The sequence below is a fragment of the Gigantopelta aegis genome, chromosome 2, assembly GCF_016097555.1.
Source record: "Gigantopelta aegis isolate Gae_Host chromosome 2, Gae_host_genome, whole genome shotgun sequence".
Classification (NCBI taxonomy): domain Eukaryota; kingdom Metazoa; phylum Mollusca; class Gastropoda; order Neomphalida; family Peltospiridae; genus Gigantopelta; species Gigantopelta aegis.
The window spans coordinates 11,499,037-11,517,041 of NC_054700.1; the positions used below are offsets into that span (position 1 = coordinate 11,499,037).

General features: G+C 39.6%; 2 protein-coding genes across 4 annotated transcripts in view; one reads left to right on the top strand and one right to left on the bottom strand.

Annotated features, from left to right (window-relative positions):
• Nucleotides 1-598: 598 nt before the first annotated feature.
• LOC121381183 (major facilitator superfamily domain-containing protein 3-like) lies at nt 599-11,160 on the bottom strand. Of its 3 annotated transcripts, none has more exons than XM_041510377.1 (5): nt 11,133-11,160; nt 7,941-8,943; nt 4,985-5,132; nt 3,413-3,537; nt 599-915 (listed from the first exon to the last, which is right to left on the bottom strand). In XM_041510377.1, exons 2-5 carry the CDS (start codon nt 8,746-8,748, stop codon nt 605-607), a joined length of 1,392 nt encoding a protein of 463 aa, XP_041366311.1. In that variant the 5' UTR covers nt 8,749-8,943; nt 11,133-11,160; the 3' UTR covers nt 599-604. The 3 variants fall into 3 exon arrangements, with proteins under 3 accessions (XP_041366311.1, XP_041366302.1, XP_041366320.1); XM_041510368.1 differs by lacking the exon at nt 11,133-11,160 and adding an exon at nt 10,785-11,074; XM_041510386.1 differs by lacking the exon at nt 11,133-11,160 and adding an exon at nt 10,785-11,090 and having other exon boundaries at nt 777-915; nt 3,413-3,613.
• A 4,313-nt stretch (nt 11,161-15,473) lies between these two features.
• LOC121380945 (slit homolog 3 protein-like) overlaps nt 15,474-18,005 on the top strand; it is a 4,351-nt gene continuing 1,819 nt past the window's right edge. The window contains exons 1-2 of the mRNA XM_041509992.1: nt 15,474-15,591; nt 16,328-17,868. Coding sequence (XP_041365926.1) covers nt 15,474-15,591; nt 16,328-17,868 — 1,659 coding nt within the window. The remainder of the gene's footprint in view (nt 15,592-16,327; nt 17,869-18,005) is intronic.

The window sequence follows — 18,005 nt, forward strand, 5'->3', positions numbered from 1 at the left end:
ACCACCCATCACATTTTAATTAGTTTTGTGGTGTCAAACATGTACATTGTAGTTAAGGACCTTACAGATCGTTATAAATCATTGCCTCCAAAACATGAGCTACTTTTTCAATAAGGGGCTTTCACATTATGCAAATCGGAACAACTTTAATTGTATATTTTCTGATTTTTGTAGGGCCGACAAATCGCATGCGATAAGTCTGTGCTACTAATTGCATAATGAGAATGCACCTTTAGCAGAAAGGGATATTTTTATGCACCATTCCAGAGAAAAGGTAGTACATACCAGAGCCTTTGTTATACCAGTTTGTGGAGCATAGGCTGTAATGAGTAATAGCCAAATGGATTAAATTTTAGATGGGACAAGTAAAAAGAAGCAAATAGTGTATAGGACTTGTTGATATTGATAAGAATCCTGGTGCAAGAACATCACGGCATCTGCTTATTAGCACCAGCAAGTGATCTTTTATATGCACTTTTTCACAGACAGAACAGCACATACCATAACCTTTGATAAGCCAATCACGTATCATTGGTTCAACAGGTGGATGATTGTGGCAGAGAGATATGACAAAAAATATGAACAAAACAAAAAAGGATTATTGTCAAGAGTTTTTATTCACAATTTCTTGATTCCATAAAACTGGCGGAGCATATTTAAATAAAGGCACAACAGCTGCTGCTAGCAAAGTACAAACAAAAAACAAAAATGGATATCCCATAGAGTCAGCAAGCATTCCAACGAGTACAGAAAACGTCAACTTTCCCACCACTTCAATGGTGGCCACTGTGCTGTAGTGACTGGCTTGAACACACGGTGGCGCCCTCTGTGAACACTGCATCATCAAGGTGAAGGTCATGGTGGTTGTCATGCCACTGAATAGAAGCAACACCAGCATGCTAACGAGGATGACAACTACAACAGAAAAGACAAAGTGATTAAAAAGTTTAAAGTTTGTTTTGTTTAACAAGACCACTAGAGAACATTGATTTATTAATCATTGGCTATTGGATGTCAAACGTTTGATAACTTTTACATATAGTCTTAGAGAGGAAACCTGCTACATTTTTCCATTAGTAGTAAGGGATCTTTAATATGCACCATCCTACAGACAGGGTAGCATATTCCACAGCCTTTGATATACCAGTTGTGGTGCACATGCTGCAATAAGAAATAGTTCAATGGGCCCACCAACATGGTCATCCTGTCCTGGATGAAGGAGCCTCCGTAAGTCAACTCCTGCGCCCATGACAGGCGTGCACTGCAACAGCTTGCTCTGAATGTGCATGTTCGTCCTATGACCTGACCAGACCAACAGGGATCGATCCTAAACCGATTGCACACCAGGCATGCACTTTACCACTGGGCTACGTCCCGCTCCTATAACATGGTTGAAGAGATGTGGTGTCACTCCTAGTTCAATACACAGATTTATTACACCCCTGTGTAAGGGATGACCTACTGTTGATCAGTTATTATTTACAACTTAATACAACATAATACGGAAGGATGTTTTATTTAACTACACACTCAACACATTTTATTTACCGTTATATGGCGTCGTACATATGGTTATGCACCACACAGATATTGAGAGAGGAAACCCACTGTCGCCACTTCATGAGCTACTGTTTTCGATTAGCAGCAAGGAATCTTTTATATGCACCATCCCACAGACAGGATAACACATATCACGGCCTTTGATATACCAGTCGTGGTGCACTGGCTGGAACGAGATATAGCCCAACGGGCCCACTGAAGGGGATCGATCCCAGACCGTTCGCGCATCAAGCAAACACTTTACCACTGGGATACGTCCCACCCGTAACATAATACGGAGGAACGGGGTTCGAGCCAACGTGATTCAACTGTACTTTTCAACCTAATGTTGAGACTTTTTGTTTTGTACATGGTAAGCATGGATGCTATTGTTATGTAAAAGTGTCAAACACTGGGTGGGATAATAAATACAACCTAGCTTCACACTAGATAATTACTAATAACCCACAATCACAAGAATGCACACATTTTCATTTTTATTCCACTGCTACGACCCTAATTTCTTTTTGTCAATGAAAAAAAGAAGACGAATTTATTAATTTATTTTGGGGTGGAAATAAATGTAATTACATAATATATAAGATTATAAATCAATATCACTTGAACACAGGGCTTGAAATTAATGGCAGCACCAACTGCTCAGAGGCAAATCGGGGGGGGGGGGGGGGGGGGGGGGGGGCTACGGTTATAATTTTATTATGTATTAATTTTTATTTGTTTACAATCCCCCCCCAAACCTCCCAAAGTTCCATTGTCATTCCGCCTCATGTCATTGTCCCCCCCCCCCCACCCCACCCCAAATGGATTTTCTGGATCCGCCACTGCTGCTGTTGCTTTAAGATGAACTGCTGTAGGTCAGCTAGGGCTTTAATAATTGCAGGGTTTTTTTGCTGCTGGATAAAAATGATTTGACGTCAGTTGAAGGATATTTTTGGTTTTTAATTTTGTGTTGATTTGTTGCAGATATTGTTTAAAATTGCTTTAGGCAGGCTGAACATTGCCGTAAGTAAGCATTGTGCCTATGACAAAAACTTTTCATAGTTGTCATAGGTAACAAATTCTTAATTTCGAGCTTTGTGAACATGTTTAGGAGTGTGATTCTTCCACTGATTAATTTAAAGGGACTATCTTGAGTTTGTAGCCATTTTGAAAGGTTTTTTGGCAAATAAAATATTTTTATATTATTAAACTACAATTTACTTACATTCTCTTGTCTAGAATATGAATATCTCTAAAACCAACGCATTTCTGGACATTGTTAATGTTTTGTAATGTCTTAAAGGGACATTCCTGAGTTTGCTGCATTGTAAGATGTTTCCAACTAATAAAATAGTTCTACTATTCAACTTACATATTAAATATTTTTTGTTTGTTTAGAATATCAGTGTCTGTATATTCAATGTCAATGTTAATATTTGTAAAAAGCCCAAACTGGATATTGTCTTCAAATAAGTTTGTACGTAAGAAAAAACTATATTTTAGGAAATAAAAATGAAATTTAACCTAGTACAAATATTAGAATGATCAGAAATACATTTAATATACAGCCAATAATATTTGATGCAGAAAAATATATTTGATATGTAATTACAATCGTTAAAAAGTCTCTCTTAGTCAATAACATCTTAAAAATTGCAGCAAACTCGGGAATGTCACTTTAAGATAAATTTTTGCTTAATATCTTACATACAAATTTATAATTTCTTCCAACAGCCAAACAAAATTTGAAGTAATTCGACCATATACATGTAAGAGAGTGTTTTAAAAAAACAAGGAAAAAGCAGGATATGTGCTTATTTTGTTGGGGGAATTTTCTAAAATTAATCACAGATAAAATATGTAATAATCTTACAATTGCAAAAGCTATGAAAGTCTTCCTGTTCAGACATGGTTGCTATGATGACAGTCGCACTGATGACGCCAATTAGTGCTGTTCTCACCCAAGCAATGGACTTCAATACCGTCACTGGCTGCCACCTGTTGACAACGATAATGATAATGCAGTGAGTGGGTAAGAGGTGGGAGTGCCGTAGTGGAGGAGAGAGAGATTAACCTGCAGCGACTGAAATAAGTAGAAGTTTTTATTTGTCCACCAGACAAGTACATCGAGAAATCTACCTGTCCAGTAATATTTTCACCTGTCAAATGTTTTGTTTTATTCAAGTATAAGGATCGTATTTTTGCTCAAAATGAAACTGCATCAATGGAACATTTTACTTGTCCACTGGACAACCATTGAGGAACAGTTGGCTGGTCCGAGCACATTTTCACTTGTCAGGACATTGACCTGCACATCTAAAAATTAAGGATGATGGCTGAAATATATTATACCCAGAGATGAAAGATTATCTAATTTTTGTTACCAAAGTTGAATTTTGGCAACAGATTCCATTTTATGTTTGAATGTTACATATTAAATGACTTATTAATACAATATTTATCTGGCAACAGTGACATACACACAAACTCAAGGACACACACAGAGTGACACATATATGAACAAATACACATACATACATACATACATACATACAGACACACACATACACACACACAGTCACACACACACATATACACACAGTCACACACACACACATACACACACACACAGTCACACACCTTGATGTTTAATGGGAGCTATCACTATCACTGCCCTGAGACTAGTTCAAGGAGAGTAATTTTTAGCTCCCTTTAGCATGTGAATTTATATAATATTAATTTGATATCTTAGTTGGCTTCCCATAATCTAAGTTAGGGGAGCAATTAAAAACTTCCCTCAATTTGTTTTTCATGTTGAGGTCTGCACACACACCCACACCCACCCACCCACACAAACACACCCCCACACCCACAGACATGCACGCACACACACAGACATGCACGCACACACAGACACTCACACACAAAAAAAAACCCCAAAAATAAAACCAGACACATGTGCATAGCTTGAGTCACCTCCAGTCCCACTTCTTATTGATATTGATATATTACCCCACATAACAATATCAACAAGCATTCTGCGAGTACTGCTAAAGCAATGTCCCCTATTGAACCTAAGAATTTTTTGTATCTCCTAACTTCAAGGGCCATAACTCCGTCAAAAATGGTTAAATTACCATGAAAGTCAAACTTGATCTGTAACAGTACATGACTGATAAAGCTATAAACTAAATTTTAGCTCAATATTTAAAGGCATTCTAAAAAAAAAACATCCGGAAAACTACATATGGGACAGACAGACAGATGGACAAAAGGACGGAGATAAAACCTATAGTCCCCTCCAGTTGGACTGGTAGGGGACTAATGAGGGGTAGGGCTGGAGGTAACTCGAGCTAACACAGACACACACACACAAATACCATGACATACATAACTGACAAACACATACACACACACAACACACACTCATACAAAGTGTGTTTACTTATAAGCTGACACGGCCCATCCTCCGATGAATGATCCTAACATGGAGATGACCAATCCAACAACTCCAGTCCAAAACCCAACCACAGCCGCCGCCATCTTCCGATCCAACAGATACAGAGATATCATACTCAGCGTCCCCTGCTCTCCTGGCAATAAAATAATCTGGAGATTAATTAACCATTCACATTCTTTCTCTAACTTTTGACATCTAAAGCTATACTATAACTAGATACGATAACGTAGCGCTGACATCGACACGGTCTTCTGTTCAGTAACTGAGATGTAGTCGAAAGCTTCCGTTACAATACCGTAACTACACTATAATGACTAAAAATAATAACCTGTTCATCCTCTTTACCTTTTCTTCTTTCTATTTCCCCCTCTTTTCCAGTAAATTTGGAACGAGTTATAATCATTATGTTTAATTTTTATTACTTGTAAAATATTTATATTGTAAAATGTTGAGCGAGGCCTTAATATAGGCCAATGCCTGTTGGTCAATCCCAGACCGCTACCGTTTTTGAACAGCAATAAATATTGTTTAAACCAATAAAATAATCTAGTTTTTAACGTGAAGTTTATATAGATATCTAGTAATTAAAAAACTAATATTTGACAAATATACAGCTTCTTTTTTTTCAAACTGTTTTTGTTTTATTTAAATTGACAAATTACATATAATAAAGTACTGTAAAATCCCTCAGTACCAGATCCTTGTCAATGAGTAGTAAACAGGAATTTCCTCAAAACTGGCCTTTTATAAATATCAGTACAGAATAGAATGTCAGTAAAATGGATACCCTTTAAAACCAAACCTTTTTGTTACGAGGGCAGGATCGAACCACCTCAGTGAATCCATTCAACTGATAATTGTTTTCTCCAATTCCAACCAGTGCACCACAACTGGTCAAAGGCTGTGGTGTGTGCTTTCCTGTCTGTGGGAAGGTTCATATAAAAGATCCCTTGCTGTTGGACAAATGTAGCGGGTTTCCTCTGATGACTACGAGTAAGAATTACTAAACGTTTCGACATCCACTAGCGATAATTAATTAATCAATCAATGTGCTCTAGTGGTGTCGTTAAACAAAACAAAAAATTTCTTTAATGGGGTTTCACTGTATTGTATAATACAGTAGAATCTCGCTGGGTCGAACTCCTGAGTTACATTTACATGGTGTTGACCAAATGGTTAGGTCGAACTACCCGATAGTTCAAACACTTTTTCGAGCACTGACTGAGTTCGAGCCAACGGGATTCAACTGTATATATTATGTAAAAAAATATTTATGAACTACAGGGTTTGCAATAACAACCTACAAGAAGTGAAAAACAGTCCCTTTTTTTTAGACCAGGTGAAATAGAAATTCACTTGCAAAAATCACCAACAAATTACAGGCCATTTTTTAAAAGACCGAGCTCTGTATTTACAATTATCTCATCTGCTATCAGTGTTTTTGCCAGAAAGAAATTTTTGGGTATGGCGCTATGGAACTGAATGCAACCACAGTCAACAGGGGGTATGTGGGGCTTCCTCCACAAAGAAAATGGGTTAAGTTTAGGGTTAGGGTTAACAAAATCATACTGTAATGATAAGAGTAATTAATTTTACCAAAAAGTGAACTTAAAAAAAAAAATGTTGCAAAAATACCTGGGCATGGCACCATACCCATTTTACCCTCTGGCAGAAACCCTGGCTATTTACATGTAGCTCGTGATTCTGTTATATTTTAATTCCATAATAATCTAAAATACATCTCAGAGGTCCTATATGTAGTAGTGTTGGTATATAGTGCTCCTACTGGCAATTTTCCTATGAGAGCCCGTGGTTCGAATCCCCTCAGTGGAGATAGATTTTTTGTTTTGTTAATTATTATTTTTCACACGCTATCCCAAACTCTCCCCTCACCTGTTCTGTCTTATTTTGTTTTCACACCTTTTGACTTGCTGTTTTAAAATATAACAGCGGGCCATATTTTACTTTGTATAAATGGACATGCATTTAATAATAATGACAGTACTTTTTCTTCTTTCCTGTGTTTCCTCTGTATAAAGTATTTTCCTCGTAATGAAGAAGACATGTACGGGTATGTAATTAATTTACTCAAACATAGTTGAAATATATGTAGGAAACAAATAGTATTTATGTGTTTACTTATATAATGTTATTTTTTAATAGTCTCGTGACCACAACGTTGACATCAAATTAAAGGTCCTATATCAAAGTTGAAACTATAGACCTTTAATATTTTGTTATTTTCACATTTATTTGTAATAAATAACTACAAATTAATTGATCCCACACATAATCTTTTCATAGTTAACTCTAGAATAATAATTTTAAAACGTCTTGCATTGAACGACAAGAGGGTAAATTTAGTGTGTTTAATGTGTACACTAGTGACACTCTCAAGATGACTCTCTTAAAAAAAATCTACTAATAAATGGAATTATTTGGTTGTAATTGTTTATAGGCATATAGCTAAAGGTATAAACTTTATGTTTCAAAGCAAAAATAAATAAATATTTTTAGCTGGAAACGCCATTATGCAAACTTTGACATAGCACCTTTAATTATTCTAATCATAATGTAAAGTTTTAAAACTTGTATACTATCCCTTATAGTCTATAGAATCGAAAGCTCTTATGCATCGAGTGGTCTTTGTTTCAATCTATTATTTATAAGATACATACATACAGTATATTTTATAAGCTTTGCCAAACACCTTTCCTAAACCTTTTCGAATTTTTTGAACCATGCCAAAAAGAAGCTTAAAATATAAAAATCAAAATTCCCTCTACCCCCACCCTCTCCAGTCTGATACACGTTTATTTTGAATACTTCGAAGTTCAAACCATCCATGAATATTTACTAGAAGTATTAATTATTAATATTCATCCATCAACAATTAAGTCTGAGAACAGAAAACAATTAGACACAAAGATGACCATCTTACCAAGTTTGTACACAAACACGTAACAGATGGTCCACATTGTTCCCTCTGAACTCATAATGAGTGAAAGGTGATTTGTTAACCAGTTCAACCCCGTAAGATCCTCTTGAACCTCCCTTGCAGCAGGAAAGCTACTTGTACTTGCAGCAAGTTGATTTTCTAACACATCTGCCTTCTCCGATCCAGCTTCAGATTCATTTTGAGATGGCGCTAAGTCCGTCTGTGGATCTGGAACAATAATTGTTATTACACATCTTGGTTGTTTGGGGACAAAAATGGCCGCCGTAATAACTGCTGTTAAATAGACCAGTGACAACAACTGAAATAAAGCCATCCAAGTGAAATAATCACTGAGCCAAATAAAGAGACCACCTCCACACAAGGACCCGAACTTGTAGGCAACAACTTGAGCAATGTTTCCATGAGAAAGCTCCGATGAGCTGAGGATCTGAATTGCCAGAGCGTCCACTGCTATGTCCTGCGTTGATGTCAAAATATTGAACAGAAACAAAATGGCCGTTAGCTCAGCAAGGCGGTCGGGACCAGAAAATGATCCAATGAAGGTTGTACCCGCTATACCCAGCATGCTCCAGATTAGCCAGAGCTTCTTGGTACCGAAACGATCCACCAATGGCGCCCAGAGGGCTTTCAACATCCATGGCAGAAACAAGAGTCGGAAGAACCCCACTTTAGAGAGGGACATGCCATGAGTTCGGAAGTAGATGGGAAGGAAGCGAGTCTGCAGGCCGTTTGGCAAGCCCTGCACAAAGTACAGAAAGGCCAGAAAGGCAATATTGCTGGACATAAGCATTGAGGATGTTAATAAGGGTAACGCCTTGTGGAGGATGATCCCTGATTGCTGCCAACCAAGTGAAAGGATTGAATGAAAATGTCATGGCAGCTTCCTTTGATGGATGATCAATGTATGCTCTTGATGGAGTAGTTTCTTCGTAAGGGGACACATGTCTGCTCAGCTTATGTCAACGTATCCTGGATTCGGATACATCTGAAATAAAAATGTTATATGTTCTTGTTATATGTTCTTCCAGAAAATAATCAGAGGGTAAGTAATAAAAACAAAACAGATCATAGGTGCCCCTAGTACTAGCTATGTGGTTATGGGTTTGAAATGTTTTAAAACTGACCAAGTTGCATTTTATGAGCTTTGACAAATTTTAAACAGCAGTTCTCTTACTATCATCTATCTAAAAATTATAAAAATATATCCATTATTTCCAAGATTCTAGGGTACCATACATAAGTACTTTTACCCTCCAGCAGAAACCTAATATAGGGACTTCTCCAGTTAAAGTAAACAGGGTACTTTGTTATAATTCTGTGAGTTGCAGAATACCTAGCCCTGCATAAGAACTCTTCAGATGGAAATACCAATACTAGAGTGTTTAACGTGCACATTCAGAGCAAGCTGTTGTAGCGCATGCCTGTCCTGGGCACAGGTGCCGTCCTCGGCCGGCTCCTCCACCCAGGACAGGAAAGATGGGGTGGGTAGGAGGGGGGACCGCCTGCACTGGCAGGTGCAAGGAACCACTAGCAGTCCAACCGTAGCCAGTAAAGTCGGAAATCCATCAGACGTGCAATTTATACTTAATGACTGTGGGTGGGACGTAGTTCAGTGGCAACGCACTCGCTTGATGCACAGTCAGTCTAGGATTGATGCCAGTCGGTAGGCCCATTGGGTTATTTTTTGTTCCAGTCAGTGCACCATGACTGGTGTAACAAAGCCTGATGTGGTATGTGTTATCCGATCTATGGGATGGTGCATATAAAAGATCCCTTGTTACTAATGGGAAAAATGTAGTGTGTTTCCTCTCTAAGACTGTATGTCAGAATTATCAAATGTTTACCATCCAGTAGTCAATGATTAATAAAATGAATGAATGAATGCGTAACGACAACTTAGCACAACTTTAACTTTTTTTGTTTGTTCAGCATTTTAATTTTCTACCTTGGCAAACTGGAATTTGTGCCATTCTTCAATCCAAAACAACTTTAGGTCAGTTTACACAGCCAGACAAAAATGACAGTGAATCACCACTCTCTGGCACTGACATTGGATATTACTACACACAGTACCATTGTAGCAATACATCTTGCTACTATCTTGCCATCTTGGTGTTGCAATTGAACTACAGTAACAAAACTGTTTTAAAATATTTATAAATTAAAGAAAGAAAGAAAGATATGCTTTATTTAACGACGCACTCAACACATTTTATTTACGGTTATATGGCGTCAGATATATGGTTAAGGACCACACAGATTTTGAGAGGAAACCCGCTTTTGCCACTTCATGGGCTACTCTTTCCGATTAGCAGCAAGGGATCTTTTATTTGCGCTTCTCACAGGCAGGATAGCACAAACCATGGCCTTTGTTGAACAAGTTATGGATCACTGGTCGGTGCAAGTGGTTTACACCTACCCATTGCGTCTTGCGAAGCACTCACTCAGGGTTTGGAGTCGGTATCTGGATTAAAAACCCCATGCCTCGACTGGGATTCGAACCCAGTACCTACCAGCCTGGTGACCGATGGCGTAACCAAGACACCACCGAGGCCGGTATATATAAATTAAAGTGACATAGGCCTGTGTAGGATAACTGATAATTAAGCAAATTTTACAAAACTCTATTTTAGACTTTTAGCAAGCAAATATGCCAAACAATTAACTGTGAGTAAACAATGTAAACGTTCAAAATTATTTTTAAAAAAGAAGAAAAGGTACAGCAATACGCCGTACACCGTAGCAATTCCCCGTACACTCGGAGTTTACATGTACTGATGTAGACCTAAACGTTCTACAATGTTAATTATATGAACGTCTACAAACCAAGAATAATAGTAGGTCACTCACAAAAGTAACTAATTAAAAAATTAAAAGACAAAAATGTAATAATTATTTTCTCTAGTTGTGTTATCAGTATCAAGATTTGTCCCTGCGACAGTAGCAATATCCGGTGTCGGACACAGGTAGTCAACGCAGACGTGACATTCGCCGAGTCGGTGACCGATTGAGTAATGTTTCTGGTGACACATTATTTAGGCCTAATTGACGTGCACACACAGCATGCTACTAAATCAAGCTAGAATAAGCTGCATGACTATAGCAACTGTGGTGAGAGCACTAGAACAGTGTGCATACAAATAATAGTGAGAAGTCACTCGCCGAAACACTCACATGCTCTTTTCTGTCGGCTGCTTCGTATTTCTCCGCCGTTTATTTATTTTATTCGGAAACTGTCGGCTAAGTTCGTTACTTGCACCCGAAGGTTTCCGAACAAATCACATGAATGGATACATGTATGAACCGATAAAAGAAATGTGTTTAAAGGGGTTATCTCACATTGCCTTGTGCCCAAAAATATTTATTAATCTTCATTTGTAATGTAAAGATTATATTTTGATGGACATGACTAACAAAAACAAAAAAAACAAAACAATAATTTTGCACAGGATTACTGTTTATAATAAATTTCCATTCATATGTGTCATGTATACTTTATAATTTTTCTCAGATGCCGTCTTTAAAATATTAATGATGTGGATGTGTGTGTGTGTGTGTGTGTGTGTGTGTGTGTGTGTGTGTGTGTGTGTGTGTGTTCCTATGTATATACCCATAACAGCCAACTCTGATGATTGAGTTAAAGGGACATTCCTGAGTTTGCTCCATTGTAAGATGTTTCCGACTAATAAAATATTTCTACGATTAAACTCACATATTAAATACATTTTCTTGTTTAGAATATCAATGTCTGTATAGTCAATGTGTTTCTGATCGTTTTAATATTTGTAAGAAGCCCAAACTGGATTTCGTCTTCAAATAATTTCGTACGTACGAAAAAACAGTATTTTAGGAAATACGATGAAATTTAACCTAATACAAATATTAGAACGATCAGAAACACGTTTAATATACAGCCACTAATATTTTATGCAGAAATATATATTTGATATGTAATTACAATCGTTAAAACGTCTCTGTTAGTCGATAACATCTTAAAACTTGCAGCAAACTCGGGAATGTCCCTTTAAGCTTAGATCACACATAGCGACAGACGCAACTCTAAATCGTGTCATGTGAATTGGCCAGCCTTTAGTTAGACTTATCCTCTAGCCTATAGATTAGCCCTACATCTTATTATTATTTTAATTTAAACGTATCAACCGGAGATCCAACAATTGGGCTGGGGTGCCGTTAAATATGTTCCTTAAAAAGAAATGTCATGATCTGTACATTGACATAGCCAGGATTTTATATTGGTGGCACTCACATTGGGATGGGGAAGGTGTTTGAGGAAAATGAGCTAGGTGTGATTGAGGAGAGGGCGTGGCCCCATGTCCCCCTGGGCTATTTTCTTGATCCTTTATATCATGCAGGGCCGTAGCTAGGATTTTTTTGGGGGGGGGGGGGGGGGCAACTGAGTAGTTAATAGTCTAAAACTCCTTAAACGGCTAAGAAGAGAATTTTCTTTAAGTTTCTATAATTTGTTCCGGATTTGTTTTTCAACTGCTCCCTTGCCTCCCGCTAGCTACGGCCCTTTCACGCAATACTGATATAGTCTACCACTAGTAAGCTATTTTCTAGATGACGGACACGATGCATTTGTTCCAGACAAGGGGCGGGACGTAGCCCATTGGTAAAGTGTTCGCTTGAAGCGCGGTCGGTCTAGGATCGATCCCCGTCGGTGGACTCATTGGACTATTTCTCGTTCCAGCCAATGCTTCACAACTGGTGTAGCAAAGACCGTGGTATGTACTATCCTGTCTGTGGGATAGTGCATATAAAAGATTCCTTGCTGCTAATCGAAAAGACTAGTCCATGAAGTGGCGACAGCGGGTTTCCTCTCAATATCTTGTGGTCCTTAACCATATGTCTGACGCCATATAACCGTAAATAAAATGTGTTGAGTGCGTCGTTAAACAAAACATTTCTTTTCCTTGTTCCAGACATTTGTGATAAGGATTGCAGGTCTATGCTTATCTGCAGAGAATACTGGTTCTTCCCAACATTACGAGTAGGCGAACTGATATGACTGTTGGCTTTTTACTGTTGGTCAGCTGGGATTCGAAGTTAAAAGTACGTATACATTCTTTTATCTAAGTACTTGGGACCCATTCGATCACAACTTTCAAAATTTTTACAAAGAGTACACATAGTAAGACGTACTCATTTTTAGTAATCCCCACCTTTTAAAAGTGAACGTAAAGTATGTTGTTTTTGATGTACTTTTTTTGCGTTTTAAAACGTACGCTAGTATTACCCCCGTCAACCTTCCCCCTCCTCCCAGTGTACACTAGTGAAAATGTTGATAATGTGAAATTTTAGTAAGATATCCCACATCTCTCCGTTTCTGACTTCTATAAATAATGTTATGTAAATAAGGCATATTTAGTTCTTATCATGTTCTGTTTTGTAGTTAGTAGACATGTAGATATATGCTGAAGGACATTACAAACGCAACATCTAATATATTCAATTAATTATGTACCCTGTCTAAATAACTGGTTTTTGTTGCAGCGTCAAATATTTATGAAGCAAAAACATTTGCAGTCTGATTGTTAGTAATTGTTTATTTTGGAGAAAAAACCCCCACTGCCATGTGTATTCCTAATAAATTAATATATTGTTATTTAGTATACAATTGTTACAGTGGTACAGTGGATGTTCAACCCAGTATTGGTTACTAATAAAAAATAAAATTGACATTTTCTGCAATAATAAGGCTTTGAATCATACTTTAAAAAATTCTTAAATCGGCTACAGTGCCATGTGATAATAAGTTGTCTTTTACATGTAGAGAAATGTAAGGTGTCACACATTTTATGCTTGTAAAGCTTGGCTGTGATTATATATTGGTTATATCTCTTTATTAGAAAATACTAACCAGACCTTGTCATGGAAACAAATTGAGGGGAGTGATTTCTCTCCTAACTTAGATTATGGACATCCATTTACGATATTATCGTATTGATACCATATACATTTAAGAGGGCCTAAGCATTACTCTCTTTGAACTAGTTTTAAGGATGAAGGAAGGAATGAAATGTTTTATTTAACGACGCACTCCACAAATTTTATTTACGGTTATATGGCGTCGGACATATGGTTAAGGAGTACACATATATAGAGAGAGGAAACCCGCTGTTGCCACTTCATGGGCTACTCTTTTCGTTGTTCACAGAAGCCGAGGACTCGTTGTTCTCAGAATATATTACATGCCGCACCTGTACAGACATAGAACCAGAGTTACTAGAATGCTGAATGTAAACAGGTCAAATATCCGAATGCTGAATGGCAACAGGTCAAATAACTGAATGCAGAATTAAAATAGGTCAAATAGTTGAATGCTGAATGACAATAGTCAAATATACGAATGCTGAATGTCAGAGGTCAAATAGGCCATATGCTGAATGAAAAAAGGTCAAATTGCTGAATGTCTAATAATATATTAGCGGAAAAAAGTAACAGTGTAACTTGAAACATCAGATAAAATTAACACGGCTCAATATTTTAGCCTGATGTTTTGCACAGTTGACCAGTGAACGCACCGCCACACAATCGCGGGGTCAATTCCGTATTGGCACGTGCCGTTTCGCTTCTTGGACATGGGTCTGTTTTTCAAGGTTTTTCCGCCCAACATTTTACTGCTCCAGCTTTTGTCGACTTTGCTACTGTCGGGTCATTGTTTGGCAACCGGTGGAACAGAAAAGCAGGTTTTTTCGGTTGAAAGTGGTCGTAGAGCAATGCCCAGGCTAAATGTAAATGACCGCCTTCGCGCAATTGGTATGATCCAGGCTGAAATGCTCCATTGCGCTGTTGCTACGCAATTTGGTGTCAACATAAACACTATTCAGGCTTTGTCGCGACGTTTTCAACAATTTGGTAATGTCAGAGACCGACCACGTGCAGGTCGTCCACGCGTGACGTCACAACAGCAGGACAATCATACCCGACTCGTGCACCTCAGGAATCACTTCCAAACGGAAAGTCTGACAGCGCGGACCATTCCTGGATTGCGTGCCATCAGCCCCAGAACTGTACGGAATCGATTACGTGAACAGCGTATTTGTTCGCGACGTCCGGCTGTCCGTTCAGTTTTGCTAAGACGCCATCGTGTAGCACGTCAGGCTTGGTGTAGAAGACACTTGCGCTTTAATCGCCGACACTGGGCGGGTATTCTGTTTACAGACGAGTCCAGGTTTCACTTAGACAGCAGCGACGGCCGTTCAAGAGTCTATCGTCGTGTTAGAGAACGTTTTAGTGACGCCTGTATTGTGGAGCGACGTGCTTTTGGCGGAGGCAGTGTCATGGTTTGGGGTGGTATCACGTCAACTGGACGAACACCTATTGTGGTCATCGATGGCAATTTGAACGCCGTAGGCTACCGTGACGACATTATCCAGGCTCACGTCATCCCATTTGTGCAAAGACAGCAACGTCACATCACGCTTCAGCCAAGACAACGCTAGACCTCACGTCGCCCGGGTGGTAAGGGATTTCTAGCTCAGCAGAATACCGATGTGTTTGCAGTGGCCTGCAGTCTCACCCGATCTTGCACCAATCGAGCATGTCTGGGATGAGATGCAACGTCGTGTACGTGCGCTGCCTAACCAGCCGGTGACGTTGGCAGCGCTGGGTCAGACGTTAGTCCAGATCTGGAACGGCATTCCCCAGGCATTCTTCAACAATTTGGTAGGCTCTATGAGGCGACGGTACCAGGCCTGCATCGACGCAAACCATGGCCATACGCGCTATTAACTTTGTGAACTGATTTTTTACCCCCGTGTCTTTCATCCCCAATACCAATGAAACGACAGATGCTGTGACATTTTAAATGAATTGAAGTTTTGCAGATTTGCCTATTAACCATGCTATCTGATCGTTTCATCGTTTTATGTCTTGAAATTATGTTTTTATCAACATGATAACCATACACAGTTACTTTTTTCCGCTAGTATATCTGGTTAAATAGCAGAATACTGAATGATAGCAGATCAAATACCGGAATGCTGAATGACAATAGGTAAAATATTTGAATACTGAATGACAATAGGTCTAGCCAATTAATAGCCGAATGGTGAATGTTCAAATAGCTGAATTCTGAATAACATGTCAAACAGACGAATGCTGAAAGATAACAGGTCAAATATCCGAATGTTAAATATCAGTAGGTCAAATAACTGAATGCTGAATACTAATAGATCAAACAGCTGGATGCTGAATGAATGACAAGCAAAATATATACACGAATGTTGGATGAATTACAAGCACACTTCAAATAGCTTGCAGATAGAATGTGTACAAAATAGCATCTGATCAGTCAATTTATATAGCAACATTTATATACATGACTTTCTCTTTCTTTTTTTCAGAAATGTGGCTGCGATTTGTGACTCTGTTAGTAACAGTTACAACATGCTCATCAACCAGCGAGCGGTTCGTCTTTTCCACCAGCACGTGCCCGGCTCCCAACGAGTGTTACTGTGGATCCGTCGTCCACTGCGATCAAAGAGGTCTGGCAATGGTCCCTACGTTCACCCCGTCCCGAGATTACTTTTACGTGCTGGACCTCTCGCACAATCGTATCAACTACATCCCCGCCCGAGCATTCAAGGGAGTCAACGTCTCGGCCATTGACATCAGCTACAACTCCCTTCAGCTGAACATGGACGATGAAGCGTTTGTCGGCATGGAAGACATTTTGGGGAAACTGATCGTGTCTAAAACGTCTATGACATCACTTCCTCGTTCTATGGGAAAACTGAGACGCCTGCGGTCGCTGATAATCGATCACACTCTACTGACGTCATTCGAGGATTTGGTTCTCCAAGGATTGAGGTATACCCTTCAGGAGATATATGCCAGCAATTCAAAGCTAACCTCCTGGCCGACTTCTGTAAGCTCACTTCGGAATCTAGTTAGGCTGGATCTCTCTGGAAACAATATAAAAGTCATTCCACCTGATGCTTTTGTCAATTCGGCTTCGGAGTTGCAGGTACTGAATCTGCAAAACTGCCGCCTTACTGTGTTTCCTGAAACCATCACGTCTCTGACCAAGTTAAAGGAATTGTATCTGGGTGACAACGCCTTTAGCGTAATCCCGCTACCATCTTTCAACGGCATAGCTGGAACGCTGGAAATCCTGAACATAACCAACACGGCCATTCGCCAGGTTCCCAATGCCATCAAGAATCTTCAGGCCCTGAAGAAGCTTTACCTTGGGTCGAACCACATCACCGCCACCAACGTGGGCAACGACGTATTCGACGGCATCATTTCCACCTTAGAGTTGCTGTCTTTCGACAACTGTTACCTGACCCATGTTCCGCCAGCCGTCGTCAGACTGAGGACGCTGCGGATGCTGAACCTCACCGCCAACCACCTGCACGTCCTGGACCAGTACCAGTTCAGCAAGATGGCGGCACTCCGATATCTCGTCCTGAACGAGAATCTCATCAGCGTTATCAAGCACCTGGCGTTCTCCGGACTCGGCAACCTGACGAAACTCTGGTTGTCGCGGTGCGCGCTGCAGTACGTCCCGAGCGGTGCCCTCGGCCAGCCGCCGAATCTGGAACTGGTGGATCTGTCCTACAACAGAATAACACAGCTCGTGGACGACAGCTTCCCTAACATGAACTCTCTCAAAGACCTGTCTCTGTCCGGAAACCCGCTCACCAACATATCCAAGCTCGCCTTCCGTGGGCTGGCGACAATGGACAGACTGCACATGGACGACTGTGGGCTTGGCAGAGTGCCGAAGGCTATCCAGTATGCGTATGGTCTGCACAACGTGGATCTCTACAACAACAACATCACCTGCGACTGCAGTCTCAAGTGGATTGCCAACTGGCGGGCGTCTGTCGGTCTCATACCACACATCCAGAGTGTATGCCACGGACCAAACGACGATCTCGTAATCGTACTCTTTTTTTTTCCTTTTCCCTCCTTCTCCTTTCCCTTCTCTCTCTCTCTCTCCTTCTCTTCTCCTCTCTTCTCTCCTCTCTCAATTCTCTCCCAAAATTTTCTTCTCCCTCCCTCTTCCTTTTTCCT